At 34.2% G+C, this 13369-nt stretch overlaps 4 protein-coding genes across 4 annotated transcripts; 2 read left to right on the forward strand and 2 right to left on the reverse strand.

Moving 5' to 3' along the window:
• Nucleotides 1-1162: 1162 nt before the first annotated feature.
• On the forward strand, nt 1163-6571 carry LOC145751548 (src kinase-associated phosphoprotein 1-like). The gene is made up of 14 exons (XM_082567725.1): nt 1163-1491; nt 1618-1711; nt 1852-1934; nt 2234-2308; nt 2378-2416; nt 2498-2647; nt 2784-2914; nt 2989-3058; nt 3993-4088; nt 4313-4516; nt 4725-4963; nt 5403-5484; nt 5635-5741; nt 6211-6571. Exons 1-14 carry the CDS (start codon nt 1452-1454, stop codon nt 6301-6303), a joined length of 1503 nt encoding a protein of 500 aa, XP_082423851.1. The 5' UTR covers nt 1163-1451; the 3' UTR covers nt 6304-6571.
• On the reverse strand, nt 6376-10385 carry LOC145751547 (methylcrotonoyl-CoA carboxylase subunit alpha, mitochondrial-like). Its single transcript, XM_082567724.1, has 7 exons — nt 10056-10385; nt 9401-9536; nt 9011-9203; nt 8598-8836; nt 8280-8525; nt 8116-8208; nt 6376-7948 (listed from the first exon to the last, which is right to left on the reverse strand). The coding sequence occupies exons 1-7, from the start codon at nt 10283-10285 to the stop codon at nt 6863-6865; spliced, it is 2223 nt and encodes a 740-aa protein (XP_082423850.1). The 5' UTR covers nt 10286-10385; the 3' UTR covers nt 6376-6862.
• Nucleotides 10386-10695: 310 nt separating this feature from the next.
• Nucleotides 10696-12378, forward strand: LOC145751563 (dynein axonemal assembly factor 11-like). Its single transcript, XM_082567742.1, has one exon. It carries the CDS (start codon nt 10853-10855, stop codon nt 12137-12139), a length of 1287 nt encoding a protein of 428 aa, XP_082423868.1. The 5' UTR covers nt 10696-10852; the 3' UTR covers nt 12140-12378.
• On the reverse strand, nt 12376-13179 carry LOC145751565 (small nuclear ribonucleoprotein-associated protein B-like). Its single transcript, XM_082567743.1, has one exon. The coding sequence runs from the start codon at nt 13095-13097 to the stop codon at nt 12588-12590; it is 510 nt and encodes a 169-aa protein (XP_082423869.1). The 5' UTR covers nt 13098-13179; the 3' UTR covers nt 12376-12587.
• Between the last annotated feature and the right edge of the window lie 190 nt (nt 13180-13369).

A 13369-nucleotide genomic window follows, 5' to 3' on the forward strand; every position in this document is an offset into this window, starting at 1 on the left:
ATATTTATTTATAGAAAGATGATTAAATAATATTGATTTTTTTAAAGAAACAGATTCTGTGACCTAGGCCTTAACTACCCTTGCTTATTGAAACTAGTATCTTACATATTTTTGATAAACAAAATAAAGAAGTTTAAAAATTATAAACATGAAATTTTTAATTAAAAGTGGTATAAATAGGCAATGCAGTGGAAATGGTAGACCCTGTAAGACTGATTCTAAAAAAGGCTGGATATTGAAAAGAAGTAGTCTTAGCCGCGCCAGCCTAGCCCTAAACTTTTAAGTTTAGTAACCCTCTTATTGTTTGGTGCGTAGCCAAACACATTTTAGTGTAACAAATGTTTAAAAGTCTTACACAAATACGTATTTTAAATTTGAACTTTGTGAATAAAACCCTTTAGAAACCTACCCGTATATTTAAGCAGACGGTGCAAATGGTTAAAAGAGCTTTTTTATTTAACAACCACACAACAAGAGAAAAGAAGAAGTTTATTTAGCCTACAACTTGATTTAAGATTTACCGATAAAAAAAAATTAATATTTCTTGGCACAGATTTGTTGTTAAAAATTTAAAAAGTACCATTTAAAAAAAATCTTGTTGCCATAACAACTTAACCGGGAATGTTTCCTGGAAAAAACCTAATGAGTCAATCAAAAACAAAGTTTGATTGCTATTCCATTTCTGTGAGTTTAAGTTCTTAAATTTGTTTCTAACGGGCTAGTGTATGTGCTATGACGTCACAAAAAAACGCGTTTCGTTCTTATGAAAAAATAGCCAAACAGTAAAAGTGAGTCAACAAATATGTCGCAAATTAAGCAAGAATGCACTGACGTTAGTCATACTAACCGTGCTGTGATGCTTGTGTGGTATCTATAATTATACAAGGAAGTAGTTACTCTATAGGTTTACTGTTTGTTAGTTGGCTATAACTTCCCTAATTTTATTTTGTATAAAAGTTTGAACGATTGCCTTAAAGCTTAAGTTTAAGCGTAAAAAGAAGCCTATAGTTACCATAAGATTGGAGGTGTATGTATTTAAACTCTGTAAGGCTTACAGATATTGTCAGTGACGTAATGAACTTCTGTACAATAACAGCTGACTTATTAAGTCTTTGTTTGTTTTAAGTTCTGTTCAGCCTCAAAATGAATTTTCGTTATTTTTATTACAGAGTATTTCGTTATTTTTACAAGTATAGCACAGTTGAATTTGTAAAATAATATATCGCCGAAAAAAAATATATTTGCATTAGCTAAAATTACTACCCACCACTATAATGCAATGTGTACTTTAAACCATTTTCATTTTCATTTTATAACTAAAGTGTAAACAACACTTTGTAGCCTAACCGCAAGGTAAACATTGTTTTAACTTGATTTACAGCACAAGTGCTTTTTTTTACTGATTATGACACAATAGTTAGGTTACAAATAAGCAGCAGTTTTGAGATAAGATGGAAGAAGCCTATCGAGATGCAGTTGAGCAAATTAAAGGTTGTTTTGGTGATATTGTTGATTAAGCCTAACACTTAAACTTATCCTAATTCTAGCAGTTATTTAGTAATATATACAGTTTATATAGTAGTTGATATTTATTTACACTTTTTTTTAAAATTTCAGCTGTCATTGCATTTCTGGACAAAGTTAAACTGGACAAAAAACTTCGAAACGAAAAAGAAGAAATAGTTAGAGGACTGAAAAAAACCGTAACTGAGTGCGACCTTATTCTATATACCCTTTTTAGCACAATGACAAATAATAAAACACTTGCCTTGTATTGATTAAATTATGGCTTTAAAGTATACATAACCCGAACGTTGTGAATTGTACGAACGAATTTTATTGATTTTTTAGTTCAGGTTCGATTTTAGGTAGTGAAGATGAAGATTTATACGATGAAGTAGAACATACAACCAACCCAGGAAACAAAGAAGAAGGTAAGTCTTTTTATACCAAGATCAAGTCTTTTGTTTTTTTTGATGTTTTTAAGAATGTGTTTTTTTCAACGTCGGAAGCCAACATTTTTATTACTTCCTTGTTCAAGAAAATACCGTATTGCTTTCCTGTTAATAAAACTGTTTAGCTTCCAAATGGCTTTTAATTGTGCCAATACAAGGTTCCACGTCTTCCTAACTGCCTACGTTGTTGGTTGCTATAAACATGTTTAAATATCGATAATAATGTCAATCAAAACGCTTGACATTTCAAATTTATAAAATTAATTTTTTTAAAACAGATGCTGTTTACGACGATTCCGCTGCGCCCGATCAAATTCAAAACGATGATGTTTATATAGATAACGTCGAGCAAGGTGAGAGTCCAAAATATTAAAATAGGACGACTTATGGCTTTAACGTTAATGTATTTATTTGTTTTGTAGACTATGACGACTGTCAGACTTTTCAAGAAGAAGTTATTCGTAAGTGTTGTGTTAGTTACTACAATGTTAAACAATATCTTAAATATATAGCTACAGCTATTTAACGTAGTTTCGTTATAGGCGATGATGTACCATGTGATGAACTGCGTGATGCTTTGATTTGCGACTTTCTACAGGTTAAACGTGAACGAAATATTTTAATGGGGGCCTGGCAGAAGAGATGGTGTGTGATAAGTCAAAACGTTTTCTATATGTACGACTCTTCGAAAGGTAAGTATTCAAACTATACATCATCCAACTTAATATTTGCTAAAAAACTTCGTTTATGAAATAGAAAATAGAACTGGAATATTGGTCGCTTTGTTAATGCTCCATGTGTTTTCTGATTTTTCAAATTGTTATTTAGATAAAAAGCAAAAGGAAGCATTTAGTTTAAAGGGGTACTGCTTTGAAGTAAGAGAAGACATTTCAAAAGAAAAGGCTAAAAAAGATAGATGCTTTGAGTTGAAAAATAGCGTAACCCTTAAGTCATACGAGGTAAAATAGAAATTATTAAAAAATTTGTTATTTATGTGAAGGTACTTGTTGAATTGATTGACCCATTTTTTTAGTTTTGTGCCAGTGACAAAGATGCTGTGACAAAATGGCAACGTAGTATTGCCGAGAACAAAAATATGAAACGTAAGTTATTGGTTTTTCAAATGTGGCTTTAATTCTGGTGTTACTATTAAAATAGATATCTTTTTCAAAAATGAGTTAAAAATACTCGATTCGGCGAGCCGCTGGCTCCTCTACCCGAGGTTCTGAGATCGATCCTACCTGCTTTAATATTATAACGCCTTTGAGTAAGACACTATAATAAATACTTCTAACTTGAAACAATTAGTAGGTTACAGTCATAGGTGGGCACAGTTAAACGAAAAAGCAACTTCGTTAAATGGTTATTCGTTACACATAACAGTAACTTCGCTAACGTTTTTTCGGTAAATTAAACCAAGTGTAACGGAAGTTATCGTTAAACGTTAACGTTAATATTTAATTAAAACAAACAAAGAAATTACCTTTTTTATAAAAAAGGATTTTAAAAAAATATTTTTTCTTAATCGATGTTTTAACTAGACGAAAATGGTTTAGAAGAAGTTTTTAAAACTGGCTTAGGCCCAATGCCCAAATAACAGTAGCTGGATAGTAATTACTTACATCGTTTAAAAATTGCGACGATTAAACCCGATAAACGGCGATTTTAAACTTATATATTCCTTATATTACCATGGATTTACTTGTAAAATATTGAGTTAACGGGCTTAATTTAACGGAAGCACAATTTAACGAAAGTTAACAGGTCCGATAACGATTTTTAAAATTAACTTAAAACTTAAATTTTAACAAAAAAATTAACTTCGTTATTTAACGTTTAACGCATTAACGATTTGGTGCCCACCTTTGGTTACAGTTAATATTGAAAATGCCTTAAACGACTCGAATCTAGTTCGGGATAAGACAAGTCAGTTTAAGAAAAATGGCGTACGCTATCTAAGCTTACTTTACGCCCATCTAACTTATTTAGACATACTTTAAAATAATGCTCTAAATATTATCTGATTTTTAAATATAGATTCACCATCTGAATCCCATCGACCGAACGTTAATTATCCTGATTCACCATCAACAGGAGACAACAATAAAGGAAAGGGAAAAATAATCAACATCTGTAAGTAGCCATTTCTTTCATATCTTGGAGTAAGTTTTTATAAAAGTTTTTATTTTTAAAAAAAAATGTTTTTTATAATAAAATAATATAACATATATATACATGGAAAACAGCTATAAGCATTGAGGTTAATTAAACCAGCATTTTTCAAAACTATATCTAAATATTTGAAAGTTTTAAATTATTCACTTTTTAAAAATCTAAATATTTATTGTTTTTCGCAGTCGGTTTTGCGAATAAGAAAAAGAAGGACGCCGTGCCCTTGACCATCACACCGTCAGATGATTTGTATATTGACAATGTGGTGTCGCCCTTACCCACAGAGGACACATACGACGATAACCTGGTTGAGCAGACTTATGACGATACCGGACCGGCAGACGGAGGACAGCAAGATGAAGAAACCTACGAAGAGTTAGAAAGTGAAGGTAAATAGTAAAATTTTTCTAAACCAAACAAGTTTTAACTAACATAATCCCTGCATTTAATAGTTAGTTCTACTCATAAGCAAGGTGTTTAAAAATGGTGTAATTTTTAATGTAAAAATACCTTGGGAATATTAAAAACCCATACAAACCCATATTTAAATTCTTTTAAAGAAATTAGAGCCCTTAAAACTTTATCTATTATTAAAAGCCAAGCCAAAGAATGCAAGGTCGAGTCTTGCATTGCCAGCAATTCCAAGGACAGCATCCATAGGGAGTATTGGGATTCCCCCGCCGATCCCGGATACCCCCAAACCGTTACCCAAAACTCCGTCCCGATCCAGTGGAAAATCGAACGGCCTTCCACCACTACCGCCCCCCAAAGACGAGTTTGGTTCAGGCAGCGGAACATATAAGAAAAACCCCCCTTCCACGCCTGCTGCCGACTTGGTAAGAATAGCTTTTAATATTCCCAGCATTAACAACTTTAAACTTATCTATGCTTTTTAAAATTACATGTCTTTGTTATTGTAAACAACTTAATAAATTCCTAAATTATTATTTTTTTGTATATATCTTTATCCTCGATGTGGGAAAGTCGAATGCGCGACCTAAACATAGAGTAACATGAGTTACTCCGACCCAGTCTTGAGTTGCCTGTGGCAGTTTGGGATATTATAGATTATAATTGCCCGATAATTATACTGCTGATTAAGTGCAGGCTTAGCAGGAGTTCGTACCGTTTTTAGCGCCTTACTCAAGGGCGCTACAGCATGAGATCAGTGGGGATTGAACCCACTACCCCATGTGTGGAATAGCAAGTGTTATTACCACTACACCACGCTGCCGGTTTATGTGTTCATAAATAAACACAAGTGATATATTTCAGAGAAATCTACCTCCACCACCCGGCGAAGGTTATCCTCTGCCTCCTCCAGAGATGACAGGAAATAGTAATGCTGAATTACTAGGTACGAATGCCTTTAAAGATTAAAACACATTTTGCTTACATAACATAGCTGTTTTATTAAACAATAATCAAAGATCGCCAATTACTACGTCAAAAATCTGTTTTGATCAAAATCGAACCTGAAACAAAAAAATAAAACATCTTATTTCAGATGAGAAAAATCTAGAAAACTGGTTCCAGGGAGTTTGGGATTGCGAGGCTAACGAAGATGGCGAGTTGTCTTTTAAAAGAGGCGACCTTATGCACGTTTTATCGAAGGTAAATGGAATTATAAGTACTTAGATAAATTTTCTAGTTAATAATTATGATTTAAACAAGTATAGGAAATGCAAATAAATATGTATGTATAGAAAACAAATTTTTCTCTTTTCCGCAAACTATACTTTTTTAAACACTTGCTACACTTCTTGAGTCCGTGGGTCCAATTCCCACTGATCCCATGCTGTAGCGCCCTTGAGTAAAGCGCTATAAACGGTATAAACTCTTGCTGAGCTAGCAATTGATCAGCAGATTAGTTATCGGGCAATTATAATCTATAATATCCCAAACTGCTAAAGGCAACTCGAGACTGGGTCGGAGTATCTGATGTTACTCTATGTTTAGGTCGCGCATTCGACCTTCCCACATCGAGAATACGGATAGATACAACAACAAAAACTTAGTTTAGTAGTATTTTACACTTGTGCGATTGTAATTTCCATTGCATAAACGTATATTTGTTGTTTAGGAGTTCGATAGTCATGGTTGGTGGGCGGCAAAAATCAACAACGTGGTCGGATTGGTGCCAAGCTCTTACCTGATGGAAGCCTACATAACTTAAACTAACTATTAGTTTGTTTTTATCTAATAATTGTAATATATTATGTCGTAAAAAATAGAATGTTACGTGCCTATATGCCTTTATTTTAAGTATTATATCTTAACAGCATTATATTTTTTTGACTAAGGTAAACGCGTTTGTTGATATAAATTTTATGATTTAATGTTAGTCGTAATCCCAAGTGTTCTTTACTATTTATTGTGTGTTGTTATTCAATTAAAACGCTATGTAAATTCGTTGCAGTATTACTGTGAATAAAATTAACAATATGACATCTTTTTCTGAATTTAGCAAACTCAAAACTCCGATTTTTCTCGTCAATAATCAAAACAAAAAACTAACGCATGATAGGTAACTAAATTAAACTGAGAAAAACTACTAAAGGGCAATACATGCAATTTTTCATGGATTCAGAAAATACATTTGATATGTCAAAAAGTATTCGGCTTGTCAGAGTAGAAAGAGCTGTTAAATAAATAACTAGAACTTCTATAACTTAGTTTTAGGAGACAGTAGAATAAATAAATTTGATTTAAAATAAGTAGTCGACTTTAAAACGTTATTTAGCTTCATCGCTTAACTTAACCAACAAGGCTCCGCGATCCGCGTTCTCGCCTACTCCGTAAAACACCGACTCCACTACGCCATCTCGCGGCGCTCTTATCGTGTGCAATAATTTCATCGCTTCCATGACAGCAAGGGGTTGCCCATCGACGACTGAATCGCCCACCGACACGAGGACTTTTTTGACGGTGCCGGTCATCGGTGCTATCGGTTGCCCACTGCCGGTTGAAACACTTTCCTTAAGAAACGCAGGCATTGAAAATTCTACGCGAACGCTGCCACTATCGTTCGTGGGAAACAGAAGAAAAACGTCGCTTTCCGCTCCTCGCGTATTCGGGACACGAGGGGTCGAAACGAGTTTGTCCCGCCTGGATGCACCATTTACTGTTCCGTTAAGGTAAGTTAGGTTTGAAGAATTGTCCAATTCACCAGCTACTTCGAAAACCTTGTCCTGATCGTCCACCTCGCCACTTACCGTCATCGAATAATTGACACCGGTTTGTGCGGGAATCTGATTGCGGGTGGCCCGCACCACAACCTCGCAACCTCCGATGTTCATAGCAACCTCGGTCGAGGTCAAAATGTTCATCTGAAAGTCGCTACAAGCTGCAAATGGATCCGTAGAGGTAGTTGAGCGCTGGGAAAGAAGGTACGCCAACGCGGCACGGCACGCTGTATCACATGCCACTGTAGTTTGTTTTGGCGGGAAAAGTGAGTCGTAATGCTGGTCAATAAACCCGGTGTGTACGTCACCGTCCACAAAATAAGGATTCCCAGATAACCTTTGAAGAAAGGATACGTTAGTATCTGGACCTATGATAGCGTAACGATTAAGACTGCTCTGCAACTTTCGCAGCGCCTGTATTCTGTCGTCGCCCCATACCACGAGTTTAGCAATCATGGGGTCATAGTGGGGGGATACATCATCACCCTGACACACCCCTGTCTCGACTCTGATGTCTGCAGACTCAGAGGGGGCAGATAAATGGAGTAGGGGGCCGGGTCTTGGCATGAAGTCATTGTCAGGGTCTTCAGCATATATTCTGGCCTCAAACGAATGACCATTCAATTTAATTTCATTCTAAAATTGTGAAAAAGAAACTTAGTTTTTAATTTTAGCACTAATTTTTAGCAAAAATAAACAACTTACATGTGCAACCCTATTTTAAATATAATTTGGTAAGGGTGACATTTTTTAACAATAATTTACAATAATAAGTTTTTATAATAAGGTTAAGTTAAACTTACCTGATCAAGTGGTATTTTTTCTCCTTGTGCAACACGGAGTTGCCATTCCACCAAGTCAGTACCAGTCACCATCTCAGACACTGGATGCTCAACCTACGCAAAAACATAACATTCATCTATTACATTTAAATATTTTTCTCAAGATTTTTTACAACTTTACATACCTGGAGTCTAGTATTCATTTCCATAAAATAAAAGTTTTGCTGTGGATCCATTACAAATTCAACTGTGCCAGCTCCAACATAGTTGACGGCCAATGCAGCTCTCACAGCAGCTTCTCCAATATTTCTTCTTGTTTCCAGGCTGATCCCAGGAGCAGGAGACTCCTCGATGATCTTCTGATGACGTCGCTGAACGCTGCAGTCCCGCTCAAACAAGTATACAGCATTTCCATGTTGATCCCCAAATACCTAAAAAAATTTAAAATTTTTACCATTTTTCTATTACAATTTTTTACTTTATTACTAAAAATAATGTTGTACCTGTACTTCCACATGTCGTGGCCTGTTGACGTACTTTTCAATCAACACAATATCATCATTGAAAGAAGACATTGCTTCCTTTCTTGCTGTGTTCAGTTGTTCAATAAATTCTTCTTCTGTCAAGGCAATTCTCATCCCCTTTCCACCACCTCCTCTGACTGCTTTGATCATGATAGGAAATCCGATTTTTCGAGCTTCGGTGAGCAATCGCTCGTCAGATTGTTCATCGCCATGATAACCTTTCATAAAAAATTACAACAAAAAATGTAATAAATGCTTTACAATTGAAAATTGCCACAAAAACTATTATTTAACAATTATAAAAATTCAGATATACACCTTAATTGTAAATGATAATTTATAAGTCACATAACAATGGTTTACATATATATATCACAATAGAATTAACATACCCTCAATAATCGGAACATCAGCACTAGCCATAATTCTCTTTGAAGTGCTTTTGATTCCCATATCTCTTATGGCTGAAGACGGAGGTCCTACAAAGATCACATTCTCTGCAGAGCACAACTCCGCAAACTCGACATTTTCAGATAAAAATCCATACCCAGGATGAATAGCATGAGCTCCCGAGTATTTCGCAACCTTTCAAAATTGATTATCAAGTAATTTACCAATTGTTTATAAATTATATAACTTTATTTCTGAATACCAACATTGGATTGAAAAAGGTAGTAGTTCTTTAGAAATAATATTTAAAGACTTGACTGTTTAAAAACATAAAAAAGGTATGCAGAAAATGATAAATCAATTAAAAAAAACTAGAATATATTATTACTCACGTCCATTATTTTTTCCATGTTTAAATAACTCAGCTGGGAGGCTGCAGGCCCTATACAATAAGCCTCATCAGCCATGTTAACATGCATTTGTTTCTTGTCAACTTCACTATACACCGCAATGGTCTGTATGCCAAGCCTAATAATAACATAAATTTAACTATTTTAATTAACAAAAAATAAAATGCTTTTCGAATTTAAATTGAAACAAGCAACACAATTTTAAATTAAGTAAATTATTTACCTATAAATTAATACACTACATGTTACCAGTAACAAATATATGGCAATTTACAAATATATGGCAATTTAAATAATGTGAATATAGTACTGGCAACAGTATGGTGTAGGGGTCACAACACTTGGCTTTACTACATGAGGTTCAGGGTTCAATCCTCATTGCTTTTTCATGCTGTAGTGCCCTTGAGTAAGGCGTGATAAACAGTGTGATCTATTGTTAAGCCAGCACTTAATAAGCAGCTTAATTATACTCTATATTATCCAAAAAAGGCAATTAGGGACTGGGCTGGGGTAACTGATGTTACTTTAAGTTTAGGTCGTTAAGTTGACCTTTCCACATTGGAGATAAATAAAAAAATAATGAATTAAATGTTAAAAACACAAACGTGAATTATTGTAAATATAAATGATAACCAACCTTTTTGCGGTTCTCATAACACGACATGCTATTTCTCCACGGTTGGCAATCAACAATTTGTTAATATTTTGAACCTTGTGCTCTGCATTTGGTTGAGAGGAGTAGTAATTTCTTTGAGACTTTAAAATACTTGACGTTATTGGCTGAAACTTACGAAAATTAGATCTTAGCGATACAACGTTACATGGAATTGACACGATTTTTTGTGCTTGTTTAAAAAGGTAGTGCATGTTGACAGAATCCTTTTAGTGTAATTAGATGAAATAATATAGAAATTGGTTTAGCTGTACTGCAAATCTTCGTAATCCATTAACTTGTATTTCTGCAATATTACACTTGTTAAGAGAGTTATGTACACGACCTTATTACAGGGTTAAAACTTTAAAACAACAGGGTTGGAAAATTAAATTGTTGTAACTGGTACTATTATTAATTTAATAACTTAAAAAAAAAATATTATATTATTTAAAAAAATAAATATTATTTTATCTAAATTAAAAATAGGTAAGAATAAAAGTTTATCTCCAAAATGTAAATTTTAACTTGATTCGCATCACTAACTAACAATGTTATGGTTTTTATTTTTTAAATTTAGCGTTGTTTGTGCCCCTAGTAACCCATCTTTATCTGTCTACGGATTGCAGTTAAACTAACAAAAGCAAGACACAATATAGAAGTCTAAAAGTATTTGCCTCTATAGTCTAACAAAGTCGCAATTTTAATTAAATCAGAATTTTACAAATTCTTAAAACAGGTAAATAAAACGAACTGTAAAGTTTCAGGTAATTTTTAACAAAATGGTGAGAATTACCGAAGATTTGATTCGCAAAAGAGCGGAACATAATAACTGCGAGATATATTCACTGGAAGAGCTTTCACTTCACCAGCAAGACTTGGAAAAAATTGAACATATTGAAAAGTGGTGTAGAGATTTAAAAATTTTATATTTTCAGAATAATTTGATCGGCAAAATAGAAAATGTTGGCCGTCTAAAAAAATTGGAATACTTAAACCTGGCTTTAAATAACGTGGAAAAAATAGAAAACTTACAGGGTTGTGAGTCACTTAAAAAACTTGATCTGACAGTAAACTTTGTTGGTGAACTTACAAGCATCGAAAGCTTACGTAAAAATATATTTCTTGAAGAAATCTTTCTAACTGGTAATCCATGTACAAAGTATGAGGGGTATAAGGAATATGTGTATGCAACTTTACCACAGTTACGATATCTCGATGGTCATGAAATTGAAAAATCAGAAAGAATACAGGCTATACAGGACTTGCCTGCATTACGAGAAAGCATCCTTGACCAGGAATATGTTTATAAGTTGGAGCGAGAGGAGCAGAAAAAAGGAGCAAAGATACAAGAACTTGATGATTCAAATGATGAAGACCAAGCGGATGACAAGGAAAAAGATGAAGAATTTTGGAAAGAAAAAGTCGACTATACACCCGAAAGTAGAGTTGTAATTCAAAACAAACTAAAGGAAAATCGAGAGAAAACTACTAAAAGCAAGTTCGAAAAACCGAAGGAGAAAAGAGTTCGTCGACTATTCAATGAAGATGGTAAACCACTTAATGTAAATGAAGACAAAATTGAATTTTCGCTTACAGAAAACGATGATGACACTGCATTAGTCTTGGATATTGCTTGTTATAAATTTTTGGACACGTCGCTAATAGATGCCGACGTGCAACCTTGGTATGTTCGTGTGACTATGAAGGAATCAATATTACAATTGGCTCTTATGGATGAGGTAAGGCCGGATTCTAGTGTGGCAAAACGTTCACAGATTACTGGTCATTTAATTATAACAATGCCAAAACTATATCCAGGATCAAATCCTAGTTATATCTCAACTCTTCAAAAAAGTGAAAAGAATAAAAATCAAAACCAATCAGCAAAACCACAGACCTATCGCGAAAAGCTTGAGGTTCGGACTAGACAAACATTCGAACAAAATCTTGCGAACATTGCAAATAATGCACAAGATAAAACCAAGTTGAAGTCCAAAACAACAAAACCATTACCTAAAAATTCTCCCGATTTTGTTGATAATCCAGACGTTCCTCCATTAATATAATTATAAATTTCAAAATTGTTTTTGTTTTTTTAATGTATATACATTACTTGTTTTAATCTTAAAGTATACCTAAAATGCATTTCAAAAAGTTGCTGTGATATTGTAGTTTTAATGAAAAAAAATCAAATTCTTGATTGTTTTCTGATTTTAAGTTATAAAAAGTAAGTTTTGCTTGTGCAAAAAAAAAACGTTTGTAAAAATTTAAAGCTGTGTAAATATATTTAAACAATACAAAATAATTTTAAGCTTGTTTTATTAACTGATCATCAAACCCACACCAACATACAACAAACTTTCAATCAAGCCAGAAAATTTCCACTGAAAAAAGGAAATAAAATTATGATGACTCTGAAAAAAGGTCGGACAAATAATAGGCCTTATTAATAAGGCATGATGCAAGATTAAAGAAAGTATATCGAGGTTGATTTAAGTTTGAAGGGTGGTTTGTTTAATATTGAGTTGGAAATCCTCTTCCAAACCCACCTCTTCCCATTCCTGGAGGTGGTCCACGCATTCCTGGAGGAGGTCCAAATCCTCCTCTTTGTGGTGCCATTGAACCAGGACCTGGTCCACCCACTCCTCCCATAGGTCCGTGGAGACCAGGGGCAGGACCTCCTGGGCCTCCCATACCTCTTCCAGCAGCACGTCCTTGTCCTGGTCCCCTGCTTCCAACTCCTGGAACTCCAAGTCCTTTTCCAGAAGGTGGAGGTCCTTCAACTGACATTGAAACTAAATGTTCGCCCCTTAACAGCACAAGACCGAGCGTACGTTTTTCCTCACGGTCTGTCGACCCCTTTTTTGGTCGAATGCGGCGAAATTCGTCGCAATCAACCAAGATAAGGTTCATGTGCTTGTCGAAAGCTTTAAAAGTACCAATAAAAGTCCTACCGTCTTGTAGCGTGCATCGCATCCGATAGTTGATGTGGTAATTTAGTTTTGATCCTCCTCGTGGCGGCATAGTGGACTGTTATGTAAAAAATTGAACGAAGTAATATAAACTTCCTAGCTGCTAAACGTCAACTAAACGAACACGCCGACAAGCTACCAATTCATTCATTTGAAAATCAATCACGCGTAGCCAAAGCGCAATTTTCCTAATTTTATGTGATTTCTATGACTCATAAATTATTTAAAAAATATATAATTTAACAACTAGGTTTAAATATTTTTATATAAAAACCAACCCATAAACAGTTTATTTTATATGTTACTCTAAATTAACTTTTAACT

This window comes from Corella eumyota, chromosome 4, assembly GCF_963082875.1.
Source record: "Corella eumyota chromosome 4, kaCorEumy4.1, whole genome shotgun sequence".
NCBI classification, from domain to species: domain Eukaryota; kingdom Metazoa; phylum Chordata; class Ascidiacea; order Phlebobranchia; family Corellidae; genus Corella; species Corella eumyota.

Bases quoted from the DNA above. Each gene is read 5' to 3' on its own strand.
- LOC145751547 (XM_082567724.1), bottom strand. From the start codon at position 10,285: ATGCACTACCTTTTTAAACAAGCACAAAAAATCGTGTCAATTCCATGT. The intron at 9,204-9,400 runs GTGAGTAATAAT...CAATTTTGAAAG, and splicing joins ACATGGAAAAAATAATGGAC to GTTGCGAAATACTCGGGAGC. The intron at 8,526-8,597 runs GTACAACATTAT...AAATTTTTTTAG, and splicing joins CACGACATGTGGAAGTACAG to GTATTTGGGGATCAACATGG.
- LOC145751548 (XM_082567725.1), top strand. From the start codon at position 1,452: ATGGAAGAAGCCTATCGAGATGCAGTTGAGCAAATTAAAG. The intron at 3,059-3,992 runs GTAAGTTATTGG...TTTTAAATATAG, and splicing joins CGAGAACAAAAATATGAAAC to ATTCACCATCTGAATCCCAT. The intron at 5,742-6,210 runs GTAAATGGAATT...TTTGTTGTTTAG, and splicing joins TTATGCACGTTTTATCGAAG to GAGTTCGATAGTCATGGTTG.
- LOC145751563 (XM_082567742.1), top strand. From the start codon at position 10,853: ATGGTGAGAATTACCGAAGATTTGATTCGCAAAAGAGCGGAACATAAT.
- LOC145751565 (XM_082567743.1), bottom strand. From the start codon at position 13,097: ATGCCGCCACGAGGAGGATCAAAACTAAATTACCACATCAACTATCGG.